This window comes from Scyliorhinus canicula, chromosome 11 (assembly GCF_902713615.1).
Source record: "Scyliorhinus canicula chromosome 11, sScyCan1.1, whole genome shotgun sequence".
NCBI lineage: Eukaryota > Metazoa > Chordata > Chondrichthyes > Carcharhiniformes > Scyliorhinidae > Scyliorhinus > Scyliorhinus canicula.
Window position 1 is genome coordinate 15,038,134 of NC_052156.1, and position 16,429 is coordinate 15,054,562.

At 47.8% G+C, this 16,429-nt stretch overlaps 1 protein-coding gene across 5 annotated transcripts in view; it reads right to left on the minus strand.

The window, feature by feature from the left end:
- The window catches only part of LOC119973850 (caM kinase-like vesicle-associated protein), a 189,947-nt gene that overhangs the window by 18,401 nt on the left and 155,117 nt on the right, over positions 1–16,429 (minus strand). For all 5 annotated transcript variants that reach the window (XM_038812330.1, XM_038812329.1, XM_038812332.1 and 2 more), the window contains 3 exons: positions 13,759–13,879; positions 8,014–8,089; positions 1,101–1,237 (listed from right to left, as the gene is read on the minus strand). In XM_038812330.1, coding sequence (XP_038668258.1) covers positions 1,101–1,237; positions 8,014–8,089; positions 13,759–13,879 — 334 coding nt within the window. The remainder of the gene's footprint in view (positions 1–1,100; positions 1,238–8,013; positions 8,090–13,758; positions 13,880–16,429) is intronic.

A 16,429-nucleotide genomic window follows, 5' to 3' on the forward strand; every position in this document is an offset into this window, starting at 1 on the left:
ATCTTCAATAATCGCCAAATAAGTCTCTCATACTTCCTGTAGCTACCATCTGTAAAGGCAATCCTTGATACAATATGCTGACTGCTGCTCACTGATATCATTTTCCTTGGTGTGAAGAGCTTTCAAACTCATGGAAAATGCAAATGATAGGAATGGGTTACAGAGGTCTTTTTAATCCTTAAATGCCACTCCCCGGCGTAACCCATAACACTAATTATCAGGCGGAATCAGATTAACTGAATCTTACTGTCTGTGATCTGGGCTGTCATTTCTATCTGTAAAAGTCCTAGATAACCACAGGCTGCTTTCCCCTTTGAGAGGGAGAGCGCTGACCGGTGGTGATTTAACCTGAGGATCACCACACCTCAGGAGAAGGCCAAGATTGAAAAGGCCTTCATGAATAACCTCATGAATGGCACGGGCATTGAACCCACGTTGTTGGCCTCGCTCTGCATCACAAACCAGCTGTCCAGCGAACTGAGCTAAACCGGCCCCCATTATTACCTGCATGGCCACAGTGACTGTACTTCAGAAGGTGGTTAATAATAAAATAATAATCGCTGATTGTCACAAGGAGGCTTCAATGAAGTCAATGAAAGATCCCTAGTCGCCACATTCCGTCGCCTGTTCGGGGAGGCCGGTATGGGAACTGAACCCGCGTTGCTGCCTTCTTCTGCGTTACAAGCCAGCTTCGCTAGCTGTTGGGCACTTTGGTACCTTTTAGATTTGAAAGGCACTATCAAAGTGTGAGATCTTTCTTTATTTATGCTGTTTAAACCAGCCAAACAAGAGCTATTTCTTTCACTAAAGATTGAGGGAGAGGATCTAATCCATCCAAGGGGTTTGAGAAGCTTGGCAGCTGAGCTACAAATAGCAACACATTCGAGTGGAGAAGAAATCTGGAGTCCTCGTCGGCAGAAGACAATGGCTGCCAAAGGGGGAAAAAATGCGAACTATCAGGGCTGACATCAATAAGGTTTTTGTTAGGCAAGGATCTCATGGAAGTTGGAGCTAAGGAAGAGAAATGGAGTTAAGGTGCAAATTTGGCTGAGGTGGCCGGTACCTGTTCCCACGTTTTGTCGCACGGATTTAATGCTCACCAGCTTCGGATATGTCATCCCAGTATGGGGAATCAAACTCATAGTCTCCCGCCAGGATCTTCCGGAACAAGTTCTTGTCATGGTTTTCATAATCTTCATCATCGTTTTCATCATAGAAAGGAGGGTTCCCTGATAACCTGAGGAAAAAAGGACAGGCAAAAATTGAGGATTAAAAGAGAACCTTGAATCTAGACAATCACAGTATCCACCAGCTAGATTCGAGTAGAGATCTCCAATCAGCTCCCACTCCAAGGATCAAATGCATAATCTCAGCTGGCACGTCAACGCAAAGGAAGTGCTGCACGATTGGAGGTGACACCTTCCGGACAGGATTTTAATCTGATGCTCCATTTGCTTGGACCTAAAAGATCCCACGGCACTCTTCAAAGAAGATCAGGGAAGTCTTCCCTGAATGCCTAGACCAACATTTATCCCATACCCAACATCTAAAAACACATGGTGTGGAGATGCAGTCGTTGGACTGGGGTGGGCACAGTAAGAAGTCTTACAACACCAGGTTGAAGTCACCTGAGGAAGGAGCTACCCTCCGAAAGCTAGTGGGCACGATTCTCCGCAAATGCGGCGAGTCGCAAAGGCTGCCGTGAAACTGGCCGTGTTTCACGGCAACCTCCGCGCCCCCTCCCGGGACCCGATTCTCCCCCCCGGGCGGGGCTAGCAGCGGGGCCCTGTGAACCATGGCATCGCGGCCTTAGCGACCGTCGCTAAGTCCGCGCGCCAAGCGTCACGCCGGCTGACGCGCACGATGATGTCAGCCACGCATGCGCGATTGGACGGCTCCAACCCGCGCATGCGCGGGGCCGTCATCTCCCTCGGCCGCCCCGCGGACTGATCCTGCGGGGCGGCGGAGGGAGAAAGAGTGCGTCCGTTACGGACGCACTGCCCGCGATCGGTGCCCACCGATCGTGGGCCCATGCCCCCCTTGGCACAGCCGTGGTACTGCCGTGCCAATCGGGGCCCTGGATACCCAGAACGGGCATGTTGCGGCCGTTTTTACGACGGCAGCAAGCAGGTGTGTTTGCTGCCGTAAAAACGGCCGTAAAGGCCTGGGAACTCGGCCCATCGGCCTGGGGAGAATCGCTGTTCGCCATAAAAAACGGCGAGCAGCGATTCGTGTCGTGGGGTGGCCGTGGGGGGGGAAGGGGGGGGGGGAATAGCGGGAGGGCGTGAAAAATGTCGGGGACGCCCTCCCGCTATTCTCTGACCCGTCGTGGGCAGCGGAGAATCGCACCCAGTGTTTCCAAACAAACCTGTTGGACTTTAACCTGGTGCTGCAAGACTTCTTACTATAAAAACACAGACCAGCCAATCACTTACAGCATTGCTTTCGTGGGAGCTTGCTGTGCACGAATTGGCTGCCATGATTCCTACATCAACAGTGATGGTAGTTCAAAGGTGATTGGTTGTAGAACACTTCGGGACAACTTGACAGTGTAAAAGGTAAATGCAAATTCTTTGTCTTTTTAACGGAGCATTATTATGCATCTGGATGCAGATGAAAGACACACTCAGATGTGCACAGAGTAAGATCTGGGGAATAGCTAATGAAATCAAACAGTGCAACAGGAGCCATTTTGCTTAATTTGCTCGTATATTCATTCCATTGTGGCTGAAACTCAGGAATGAAATTTGAAATCAAGATCCTCCCTCATATCAACACACAAACTCACTTTCCGAGCCACAGGTTTTAGATTCCCTACTATTCTCTCTGTGTTCATGGACTGATGGTGGGATATTAATGTTCATGATGGCTGGCCTTGGAAAGGGTCCAGAGGAGGTTCACAAGAATGATCCCTGGAATGAAGAGCTTGTCATATGAGGAACGTTTGAGGACTCTGGGTCTGCACTCGTTGGGAGTTTAGAAGGATGGGGGGGGGGGGGGGGAATCTTATTGAAACTTACAGGATACTGCGAGGCCTGGATAGAGTGGACGTGGAGAGGATGTTTCCACTTGTAGAAAAAACTAGAAGCAGAGGACACAATCTCAGACTAAAGGGCCGATCCTTTAAAAGAGAGATGAGGAGGAATTTCTTCAGCCAGAGGGTGGTGAATCTGTGGTACTCCTTTCCGCAGAAGGCTATGCAGGCCAAATCATTGAGTGTCTTTAAGAGAGAGATAGGTTGGTTCTTGATTAATAAGGGGATCACGGGTTAGGGGGAGAAGGCAGGAGAAAGGGGATGAGAAAATATCAGCCATGATTGAATAGCGGAGCAGACTCGATGGGCCGAGTGGCCTACTTCTGGTTCTATGGTCTTATTGTTCATTTTACTTGTGTGTCACTTTGTCAGCTGTCTTAGTTCGGATAATGCTTCCACTACACCACAATGAACGGGAAATCTTCGGCTGGATTGTCCGGGATTCCAGCCGCGTGTTTCTCGGCAACGTGCCGTTCGCTGGCGACGGGATTCTCTACTCCCACCGCTCGGCAATGGGATTTCCCATTGAAGCCACCCCATACTGCCGGGAAACCAGCGTGCCACCACGAAACACGGGATCAAGAGAGTGGTGATTCCAGCCCTTTATATTCAACATCCGACTTGGAAAAATGTTTCTGCCGCGAAATGTTTCCTCCATCAAGATGAACTACCCGAGTGGGCTGTTCAGTTTACAAACAGTGTCCTCCTCATGAGGAAACTGGATGGGGATTGCTCAGACCTTATTTCACTTCAGACCCTTACGATTGAAAGAAAGCGTGTTGTCTGTAAACTATCAGACATTTCGACCAGTTTATTAGTGAAACGTTTTACCCTTATTTGCGAGATGAACAAAGAACAAACGCAGGTTCACGATTCAACCCAAATTTATTCACGAGTACAATAAACAGTTATTCTCCCAAATTATCCCCAATATTATCTGCCTAAGATTCTAATACTACCCTTGCCTATGAACATGATCAAGCTGCGGGTCCAATCCTCTGAGTCTCAGTTGCCTCAGGACCCTCGTCTGCGAAGGTGGTTCTTACAGACCTCTTCCGTCCGACTCTGGTTTGCCGCTGAGTCTGGTCAGTAGTCTCTGTATCGCTAGGGAAGGTCTCTGGGTGTCCCTTCCAATTCCCTTCTTCACGCCCTTCTAGAAGTTTCTCTGGCCCTCACCCAATAAGGTCACTGGGCGGGGTTTCGCAACACCCAATGGAGTAGCCGATTCCAACTCTGCAGGACACCAAGAACTCCCCCAGGTGTCCATCCTCAGGTGCATTGTCCGCAGGTAATGGTAATATAAGGTAATGGTGGGAAATTGAGGTGCCAGAAAGTCTGGCTGCACCTGGGCAATCCACAACAATCGATCTATCTGAATAGAGCCGATTATCTCCCATCTCCTGTGTACAGGGTAGCCCTGGCCTGCTGCCTCTGACCCGTATATTTGAACTTGTCTGTTTGAATTCCGATCAGGCCGGTCTATGGTACTGACTGAGGTTTAATTTAAAGTGTCCAATTCTGTGTCGGGCCTAAGATTCAGGCCTTTGGCCAGCTTATCACAAAAGGGAGAGGGAAGGAGTCTTTCATCCCATCGATCCATGCCGCATTCAGTCTCAATTTCAAGTTGAATGGGCTATGCTCTCACCTGATTATTCTGCTCCACACCTGATACAGCGTAGGTCAATAAAGAGATTTTGTCACTTGACGCCACTGTGCCACCCGGTGCGTTGCAAGGCAGCTTCAAACTATTGAGTCTGTTGCAAACCTGGCATTCCCTCCCAGCATTAACTAGAGAGAGCCAAATTCATGAAGGCTCAGTGAATGACTGTGTTAAAAGAAATGCTGCAGGAACAGCTCGACATAGCTGTGTGTGAATAAGCAAATCTGAAGACAAAGTTCTTCACACTTAGAGCTGTTAACTGCCACCTGAGGCAATGAACATCAAACTGGTTGGAATAGGCTGCTATCTCAAGCTAGCGCACGGGTTGCCAACTCACTTGGAACAGACTGCCACTTAATTCAGTCAATGCCATCTTTTGCAATAAACTGTCAACTGGTGCTTTGTTAAGCTTCCAGATAGGATTTGATGAAAATGTGTGGCTGGTTTATTACTAAGAGATTCTTTAATTTGCATTTTCCAAACAATCTGCTTTGTTAATTGTATTAGTGATAAGTCCTGTTTTAATAGGTGCCATTGCCCTTTCCTGTTTGGCAATATGCTGAAAGTACTCTCTGATCAGACAAGAAACCCACCCAACCAGGACATCATCCTCTTCCAGCATCCCATGGTGCTTTCTGTTCTGCAGTTAACAGCCCAACTTCTGGGATTTTCCAGGATTCTTGTCTACCTCTCACCTTGTTCCTTATCCCGATCACCGACTTTCTCACTGACTCCATTGCTGTACTATGTTTAACCATCTCCCTCAACTCACATGCCTTTCGTGATTGCAACTTTATCTATCATGCAGTGACGCACTATCAATTATGCAAAGACGAGAGTAGGATGTAATCGAGGCTTTATTGCACTGAGATGTGTGGCCTCCTACAACAGCTGACGAAATGGCTGCTGTACGGGGAGCACACATATTTATACTCCGCCTACTGGGCGGAGCCAGCAGGCAGGGATCTGCCCCCGTACCTGTAGTACAGGGGCCTTACCGTTAAGCACCTATATCAACATCCTATATGTACAATATATACATCAGTGGTGACTACCACATGCAGTTTAACAATGGGAGCACATCATCTTGATCTCCTTTGTTGGGACAATTGTTAATCAGTGGCCGGGGAGGGTTTAAACTAAAAAGGCAGGGGGATGGGAACCTATGCAAGGATTTAGAGGGGGGGGGGGATGTCAAGGACAAAAACAAAAGATAGAAAGGGAAATAAGAAACGTGATAGGCAGAGAAACTAAGGGCCAGATTCAAACAGGGCCACAGTGAAAAATATTGGGAGCGGGACAAGTAATGTTAAAAAGAAGGCTTTGTGCCTCAACGCATGGAACATTCGCAATAAAGCGGATGAATTAATCGCGCAAATGGATGTAAATAGGTATGATATAATCAGGAGTACAGAGAGATGGCTGCAGGGTGACCAGGAATGGGAACCAAACATCCAGCGGTATTCAGTATTTAGAATGGACAGACAAAAAGGACAAGGTGATGGTGTGGCAATGCTGGTTATAGAGGAAATTAACGCAATAGTGAGGAAGGATATTAGCTCCAACAAATGTGGAATCTGTATGGGTCAAGCTGAGAAACACCAAGCGGCAAGTAATAAGTAATATTATAATATAATATTATATAATAATAATAATAATAATGATTGGCTGACAAGTGTACACTGATTAATATTTTTATGCATTACAATTGCATTTACCATCCAGTTGCCCATCATGCCAACACATATATGTTATCTTAATCTCCTGCAGTCTTTCATCACTCTCATCACAACCTGCCACATCACCAAGTGTGTTGTACGTGCCATGGATTTGTGTCTGTGCCCACTGTGAACGAAAATAGTGACACAGGTGCAAAGTCTCGCATGACTCGGAAACCGGGAATCTCGCTGGCAAGATCGCGTTTTGTGATTTTCCCAGCCTCCCGCTGGTGGCGTAACGAGGTTCCCACCCTTCCTCCATACGTTTTAATCTAATTAGTGGGCTCTCCCGCCATATCATTCCCCCCAACCCCCGACACCTTTGGAATTCTCCCGTCGCCAATGTGACGTGACATTAGCAAGGATTGCAATTGCTTTTCACAAACCTGAAGCTGTTGGTTGGTACCTGCTGGGGCGTATTTGTAGTTATAGCCCCCCCGGGGGGGGGGGGGGGGGGGGGGGGGGGGGGGGGTAGAGGAACATGTCGGGGCAGTAGCCTGGCACTGGCACTTTGGCACTGCCTGGGGGGTGGGGGGGGGGCAGTGCCAGGAGTGGGGGTCTCCTTGTACTTGGGGAAGGGGTTCCATTTTTTACAGCGGAGATCAGGGCTCATTTGATCTTCGGATTCCCAACTGCTGCCTTTTTCCAGTCCCACCCCCACCAGTGCGATGGGGCGAGCCACGCCTCCAGCATTTTATTTTACAAAGTGCTTACAAATAAAGGGCAGCACGGTAGCATTGTGGATAGCACAATTGCTTCACAGCTCCAGGGTCCCAGGTTCGATTCCGGCTTGGGTCACTGTCTGTGCCGAGTCTGCACATCCTCCCCGTGTGTGCGTGGGTTTCCTCCGGGTGCTCCGGTTTCCTCCCACAGTCCAAAGATGTGCAGGTTAGGTGGATTGGCCATGATAAATTGCCCTTGGTGTCCAAAATTGCCCTTAGTGTTGGGTGGGGGTACTGGGCTATGGGGATAGGGTGGAGGTGTGGACCTTGGGTAGGGTGCTCTTTCCAGGAGCTGGTGCAGACTCGATGGGCTGAATGGCCTCCTTCTGTAAATTCTATGATTAAATTCTATGAAATATGGTGGGAAAAGCTGGCAGTGCAGCTAATGAGGTGCAGAAACGTTTCCTCGCCTGAGCCAACACCAGAAAATCCCACCCATGGTCTCGGATTTAAGTCAGGGAATGGGGGAACCATTTGTCATGAGCTGTTTCCTTCTTCCCTGAAAGTGATCGATTTTGGCACTCCTTTGAAATTCACTTCAGTGTGCAGATCAATGTATGGCTGTGCATATTCCCACAGGCACGGTTTAACTCCATCCCTCCCCCTCTCCTGTGGGGGCATTACACCCTCAATTTACCTTTTTGGGTGGCCGAATTAAAAGTTTCCTCAATGAAACTGTTTTGATTCATTCAAAGTTCAAACCAGGTTGGAAGATGGCCAGGAGGCAAAATGGCGGGGAGGCAAAATGGCATTTTAAAAGTTAATTCTCGAGGTACATTGATTTACTGGCAGTTTTCAGACACCTGAAAGCAAGCATAACATTAAAAATAGACGCCCCGACACTCCTGTAACCCCAAGCCCAAATGAAATAGTACGTACAGTATGTACATGATCACTCCTATGGCCCAGCAGTCAACGGGTCGTCCATATTTCTGTCGTCCAACCACCTCTGGAGCTGGAAATTTGCATGAAACAGACAATTGTGAAATAGAGCAATTTGGGCGCACTCTCTATGGTCTTTGTTAGTGCCAAAGACACAGGCCTTTTCACTCAACGACTCGGTTCCTAAACTACTGCTACATACCTTCACTGGGAACGCCAGTAAAACTTGGGAAATGAGTGGTACTGGTCCCAACCAGAGGCACTTGGGAAATGAGTGGTAACTTTGGGAAGTCCTGGGGCAGCATGCGGCGTAGTGGTTAGCACTGCTGCCTCACGGCACCGAGGTCCCAGGTTTGATCTCGGCTCTGGGTCACTGCCCGTGTGGAGCTTGCACATTCTCCCCGTGTTTGCGTGGGTTTCGCCCCCACAACCCAAAAGATGTGCAGGTTAGGTGGATTGGCCACGCTAAATTGCCCCTTAATTGGAAAGAAGGAATTGGGCACTCTTAATATATAAAATAAAACTCCGGGAAATCCAGTCTGCAGCTGATTAACCTAAATATATCAGAGGAGTGCAGCCCCCCCATGTTACGTTTGAGGGAGAAGAGAAACTAAGAATCCTGTGGTCACTGTCAACCACAGTTAACTGGACTGGCACGTATCATAAAAAGCAAGTAATTGTAACTTCTTTGCAACGTTAAGATGCTGAAATAATTCATTTGGGAGCAAGCTAAATGTTTTCATCAAGGTGGATTTTCTGGTTAATCCCACTTTCCCATCTCTTTATGTCATTGGCTTTGTAAGTGATAGCTTGAGGCTGGTTTAGCACAGGGCTAAATAGTGGGCTTTTAAAACAGACCAAGGCAGGCCAGCAGCGCGGGTTCAATTCCCGTACCAGCCTCCCCGAATGTGGCGACTCGGGGCTTTTCACAGTAACTTCATTTGAAGCCTACTTGCGACAATAAGCAATTTTCATTTCAATTCATTTTTCAACTGAACTCTCACTGAGAGGCAGGCAAATCAGGCTGGGATGTCTCAGCCCACACAACCCGATTGAGAATCTCCCCCTTTCTACTCTGAAGGAAAAGTTTGTGCCACATGCTTTAATATGCCCTTTTTCCAACAATCCTAAAACATAAAATCAATTAATAGGAACCTCACAGCAAGCAGAAAGCAGTGATGTTAAAAACATGTGTTTGAAACAATTCAGCAACAAAAATTTAACTGTGGGTGTAACAATTGAACTCTGATGGTTTGAATGGTGATTGATCATAATTATGCTGCTATTTGTATTCCAGGACTTGATGGTCTGTCATCAATATAATGAGCAGAGTGATAAAAAAAATGGTGACATAACGATTCGATTGTCTCATTCATTATAATCGCCCTCATTTTAAAAGTTTGTTGTTAGGATTTGAGCAATGCGACCATTTATTTGCTGTCCTTGCTTGTCCTGAGGACATTCTTAGTAATGGAATGTTAGCATATTGCAGCATTGAAGGTGACCATTCATCCCATCGAGTCTATGCTGGTTCTCCTAGAGCACGATCTAGTTAGTCCCACTACATGGGCTGAATAGTACTGGGGGGATGGAGGGGGGGGGGTTAACAGATGCCATAACTCCTCCCCCCTTGTGATGAACGGTATTAATAACTGCCGTAAAAGGTACCTGACCTTTAATACCTTGCCCCTTTAAGAGGCTTGGAACCCTGGGGGACTCCGCCTCTGCCTACGCCCCCAGGAAACGGTATATAGGATAAGGCTCCATGTGGCGAGCACACTTCTCTCGAATGTTGTCCTGTTCTCTGTAGTTTAAAGCCTTTTGATTACCGACCTCTCTCTCGCGTCTTAATTGAGGGTGCCTCACCCCTAAAGCATCGTCAACGCGGAGCGATGTGCTCCTTGCCAATCCGCTCATAAAGCCATAAACGAGGGCCGAGTGGAACCTCCCCCCCCCCCCCCCCCCACACTCCCTCACTGGGACGGAACTCCACCCCTCTGGAGCTGCCGGCCAATCCAATTGGTGGCAGCTCCTCCACCAGTCCTGGCAGTACCAGCAAGGCGTCTGTAGCAGTTGCCAGGGTTGCAGAGATAAAATCAAGACCCGTGAACCCTTGTGGCAGGTGAATCTGGGGCCTTGGATCAGGGGGGCTTGGGTAGATCAGAGAGAAGGGGTGTGAGGTGTTGGGCACTGTGGACTTGTGAAGCAGATAGATGCCACCAACACTGAAGAATCTTCAACACTATTTTATTGACTCTGATAAAATAATAGACATACTATAACTGTGGGTTTAAACGATGCTAGCTTAACTAGAGACCTGTGCCTGTCCGAACCAGCTGAATCTCTCAGCACGTGGTGAGAGTCTGTGCTGTACTTGATGAACTCTTGTGCTTCTGAGAGGCAGCATCCAGAATGAGCGGGAAAAGTGATGCCCTCTGTCTTTATAGTGCGTGTGTTCTAACTGGTAATTGGCTGCTGTGTCTGTGCATGTTGATTGGTCCTAGTGTATGTCCATCAGTGTGTGTCTGCACCATGATATACTGGTGTATATTATGACAGGGTGAAGTGGGGGGGGAGGGGGCATTCATTTAAGCAAGTGGGCAAGGGGGGGGATTCAACCACTGGGGGGGGGGGGGGCTGCCCTGTGATCGGCAAAGGGCAGCCCCTAAAGAGCGACCATCCTCGTCCTTCCTTTAAACATTTAAGTTTAAAAATTGGGCTTTCCATTCCCAACTGGCTGCCCATGCCAAGAGTTTTATGTCGGAGGCAACATATTATCAGGGTCAATTGGCTTAATGATCATTTAAATATGGCAGGTGGCAATTTTGGCGTTTGCCCTCTTCCCTCTCTCCATTATGGGTGTAAGCTCAGGGGTGGGCGGGAAGATGGGTGCCCGTTCTGTTTTATGTGCCTCCCCTCGCCCCACGAGAGATACACCTCCCCTACCCCCCTCCCCACCCACGGTACTTAAAATTCAGCTCTATGGCTCTTGCCCAAGATCGTTTCCCCCTTCACCCATTCAGCCAAACTCTTTTGAAGGTCATTTGTGAATCTGTTTACATCACCCTACCAGGCAGTGCATTCCGAATCCTAATCATCTGTTGTGTAAAATCAGATTTCCCTCATCGTTCTTTAGTCAATCACATTAAACCCACGCCCTCTGCTTATTGACCTGACAAGTTATTGGAAACAGTTTCTCGTTATTTAGTCATGTTGCAGCATGTGAGTCGGACCAGGTAGGGATGGGAGCTTCTCTTTCCTGAAATACATTAGTAAGGGTTTTTCTGCCAACAATTCATTGAAATGTTGCTTACCTGCAAGGGACTAGATTCTTAGTGCCTTTGGCAGTATTTAAGCTGATAGACTCTGGTTTGCTAGTCCAGAGCCCATTGCATGACATATTCATGTTCTTCTTCTCTAATCTGTCTGGATTTTTCTTAGACTGACAATTACTTTAAAAATGAGAGAGAGAGACAGAGATGGAAAGGAAACAAAGGTCCTGCACCTCCTGACCTTTGAACGACAGCCATTAGGATGTTGGAATAAACAGCCAATGCATTTTTACAGAACGCACCTGTGCTCAATGGCAAGCATTTGAAGCGGATTAAAATCCTGATTGGCAGTTTTGTCGAGACTGTAGGTTCACCTTGGGAAAGAGTGAATATCGCTTTTATAGAACAGTACAGCACAGAACAGGCCCTTCGGCCCTCGATGTTGTGCCGAGCAATGATCACCCTACTCAAACCCACGTATCCACCCTATACCTGTAACCCAAGAACACCCCCCCTTAACCTTACTTTTTAGGACACTACGGGCAATTTAGCATAGCCAATCCACCTAACCCGCACATCTTTGGACTGTGGGAGGAAAACGGAGCACCCGGAGGAAACCCACGCACACACGGGGAGGATGTGCAGACTCCGCACAGACAGTGACCCAGCCGGGAATCGAACCTGGGACCCTGGGGCTGTGAAGCATTTATGCTAACCACCATGCTACCGTGCTGCCCAATGCTTTCTCTCATTGAAAAATGGTTTGCTAGTCAATGAGGGTCCACCAGGCCAATCATGGAGCTTGAAACATTGGGAGTGCACATCTGAAGCTTGGGTTTAGTGGTCAGCACATCTCGCAGGAGTAACTTAAACCCATGTGAAATCAGGTGTGCTCTGTTGACAACCACACCTGAATTCCAGATGTAAACTCCCAATGCATGGAACTCTGTGCTGCAAGTTTGATTTTTCTACAACCTGCTCTAAGGTTTTGATCCAAGTCAATAAGGAAAAGAGGGTTTTATTTAAAAAATCATGGGATGTGGGCATCGCTGGCTGTGCCATCATTTATTGCCCTTGAACAGAGGTGGCTTGCTCGGCCATTTCAGAGTCAACCACATTGTTGTGTTGATCACATGTAGGCCAGGCAAGGATGGCAGATTTACTTCTCTGAAGGACATTAGTGAACCAGATGGGTTTTTATGACAATGGTTTCATGGTCAGCATTATACTTTTAATTCTAGGTTTTTATTGAATTCTAATTTCAACATCTGCTGTAGTGGGATTCGAACCCAGGCACCCAGTGCATTACCCTGGGTCTCTAGTCTGGTGAAAATGCCACTGCATCATCACCTCCACCTAATTATAACATTTTGTGAATCCCAGTAAAGTAAACACCAAATATAAAGAGATTCCTTCGAGCAAAAAGAGTCAGAACGAGATCATATGTGTGATCAATGTAGAAATTATTTAATATTATATTTAAATCTGTTGCAGTAATGTTTTTAAAAGACAGGGTTAAGGTAAATATTTGTTGCCGTAATACTATTAAAGAACCTTGGTTAAGGTACCCAAACTGTGTGTCTGCTAAAGCTGTAATTAAGGAGTTGTAAAAGAGTGAGGTAATTATTGATTTTAACTGCTTAGCTGGTTCCCGATAAAAGGTGAATGGAATTGTCTTTTGATTGCTGGTGATTCTGTGGAGTGTACATCATTAATGGTGGAGTGCTGTTTAGCCCTAGTTAAGCAGGTCATGGAACTTAGTGAGATACAGGTGATGTAATTAATTACAGGAGCCATGTCTGTCTGTAGTTTTGCAGTTTGCCATGGGATTTGAGTCTGACAAGACAGAATTGTACTGCATATGCCCTTGAAAGGAACTCTCTTTAAATGTTTCTACACAGCTAAGCAAGTAAACCTGGGTTGTTAACTTTATTTATAAGTGCCATTTAAACTGTATTGGTTTGCTTAATTGGCGTTAGTAGCAGATATAGATAGGGGGCAGAATTCTCTAATCCCATGGCAGAGTGTCCACGCTGTCGTAAACGCCGTTGCATTTTACGATGGCATGAACGGGCCAACCCCACGAATAATTCTGGCCCCTACAGGAACCCCCCCCCCCCCGCATCCTTCTCAATTCCAACGAGTACAGTCCCAGTCTGCTCAACCTCTCCTGGTAATCCAACCTCTTCAACTCTGGGATTAACCTAGTGAATCTCCTCTGCACACCCTCCAGCGCCAGTACACCCGTTCTCAGGTAAGGAGACCAAAACTGAACACAATACGCCAGGTGTGGCCTCACTAACACCTTATACAATTGCAGCATAACCTGCCTAGTCTTAAACTCCATCCCTCTAGCAATGAAGGACAAAACTCCATTTGCCTTCTTAATCACCTGTTGCACCTGCAAACCAACTTTTTGCGACTCATATCATTCGGCGTTTCACGCAATTGGCCAATTGTGCGGTCTTACCGAGATATTCTGGTGTGCCACATGGCTCCTTGATCAACCCATTCTCCAACTTGGCCAGGTGGAAATCACTGATCACAATCTTGGAGTTTTTTAGACGGTTGAAGTAAACTAAGTTTTCCAGCTGACAGAGCAGTGAACAGAAAAGCACAGATTAGGAAACGATGGCGAGGAAGAACACAATTATTATTCGCATTCGCAGATTGTCACACATGTCAACAGCTTCCCTTCAGCAAGTGCTGACAGCTAATGCCGGATTGCCAATTTAAAGTCAAAAGCACAGAAATACAAGAAATAGATGTGAGCTTGAATGCAAAACCAGCAGGCAGCAATTATAGAGGCCCAGGATTTGTTGGGAAAATAACAGCGAGTTAAAGGCGCAGGGTGTTAGGGCAGCAGGGTGGCGCAGTGGGTTAGCACTGCTGCCTCACGGGCGCCGAGGTCCCAGGTTTGATCCTGGCTCTGGGTCGCTGTCCGTGAGGAGTTTGCACATTCTCCCCGTGTTTGCGTGGGTTTCGCCCCCACAACCCAAAGATGTGCAGGGTCGGTGGATTGGCCATGCTAAATTGCCCCTTAATTGGAAAAAAGGAATTGGGTACTCTAAATTTATATTTAAAAAAAGGTGCAAATCACGAGGCAAGTCATAGATCATAGAATTTACAGTAGAGAAGGAGGCCATTCGGCCCATCGAGTCCGCATCAGTCCTTGGAAAGAGCACCCTACTTAATCCCACGTCTCCACCTTATCCCAGTCACCCCACCTCACCTTTTGGACACTAAGGGGCAATTTAGCATGGCCAATTCACCTAACCCGCACATCTTTGGACTGTGGGAGGAAACCGGAGCATCCGGAGGAAACCTACGCGGACACGGGAGAACGTACAAACTCCACACAGACAGTCACCCGAGGCCGGAATTGAACTCGGGTCCTTGGAACCGTGAGGCAGCAGTGCTAACCACTGTGCCACCGTGCTGGTGAGGGATGCACCGTGAGTGGTGAATTGTCATTAACTGCGAGACAATCTGCTCCATTAACCTTCTAAAATATCAACTCCCAATGAATGTTAAAACGTTATTGCATGTGAGCTGTTAAAACAAATTAAATTTGCTGCTGAAAGTTTGGGCTGGTACTTTACAGTAGAAGGACCCTTTTAGTGACAAGATTAATTTTCTTAAAATAGCATTCAAACTCTCCAGCCTAGGAAAGCAACAACTGAATCTTCGGTCTCGCACTCCTGTCGGTGAACATATTGGTCCAAATCTTCTGCTTAGGGTTGCAATCCCTCCGATTACTGGATATGTTGGCAGGTGAGTACATTGGTAGATGGGTAGGGTAATAGATGGGTAGTTTGGTAACTGGGTAGGTTGGTAGCTGGATAGGTTGAAAGGTGGGTCAGATGGCAAGTGGGTAGGTTGGTAGCTGGATAGGTTAGGAGCTGGGTAGGGTGGTAGCTTGGTTGACCGGTAGCTTGGTAGAGTAGTAGCTGAGCAGGGTGGTAGCTGGGTTGGTTGAAAGGTGGGTCAGGTGGCATGTGAGTAGGTTGGTAGCTGGGTGGGATGGTAGCTGATTAGCTTGGGAGGTGGGTAGGTTGGTAGCTGGGTAGGTTGGAAGGTGGATCAGGTGGTACCTGGGTATGTTGGTTGTTGGGTAGGTTGTGAGGTGGGTAGGCTGGTAGCTGGGTAGATTGGAAGGTGGGTAGATTGGAAGGTGAGTAGGTTGTTAGCTCAGTAGGATGGAAAGTAGGTAGATTGGAAGGTGGGTAGGTTGGAAGGTGGGTAGAATGTTAGCTGGGTCGGTAGATTGGTAGGTGGGTAGACTGGTAGGTGGGTAGATTGGTAGCTGGGTAGAGTGGTAGCTGGGTAGATTGGTATCTGGGTAGGATGGAAGATGGATAGATTGGTAGCTGGGTAGAGTGGTAGCTGGGTAGGTTGGTAGCTGGATAAAGTGGTAGCTGGGTAGGTTGGTAGCTGGGTAGATTGGTATCTGGGTAGATTGGAAGGCGGGTAGGTTGGAAGGTGGGTAGATGTTAGCTGGGTAAGATGGAAGGTGGGTAGATTGGAAGCTGGGTAGAGTGATAGCTGGGTAGGTTGGTAGCTGGGTAGATTGGTATCTGGGTAGATTGGAAGGCGGGTAGGTTGGAAGGTGGGTATGTTGGTAGGTGGGTAGATGTTAGCTGGGTAGGTTGGTAGCTGGGTAGAGTGGTAGCTGGGTAGGTTGGTAGCTGGGTAGGGTGATAGCAGGTGGTGTGCTGGCATCAGGTCTGGCTGCAAGGATGCCAGCCATTGCTATGTGTTGGGAGGGCAGACGGAGGTGACAGGGCCAGTCAGTTTGGATCGGGGAGAAGTTGGTGACCAAGGGGGTAGTTGGGGTTTCAGAGGGTAGCTGGGTAGGTTGGAAGGTGGATCAGGTGGTACCTGGGTAGGTTGGTTATTGGGCAGGTTGGGAGGTGGGTAGTTGGTGGCTGCTAAGCAATTTGGGTATGGGGTGGGGGTGGTGGGGGGGTGGGGAGTCAGGGGTGTGCGGGGGGTTAAGTGGTAGGGGCTAGTCAAGTCAGGTTAGCGGGAGAGTTGGGGGTTCGTGGGGCGAGTCAGCGCTGTGGGGAGGGGGTGGGGGTGGGGAGGTGTCAGTTGAATAGTTACCCAGGAGTTAGACTGGGATTTCCTGTGAACAGTTC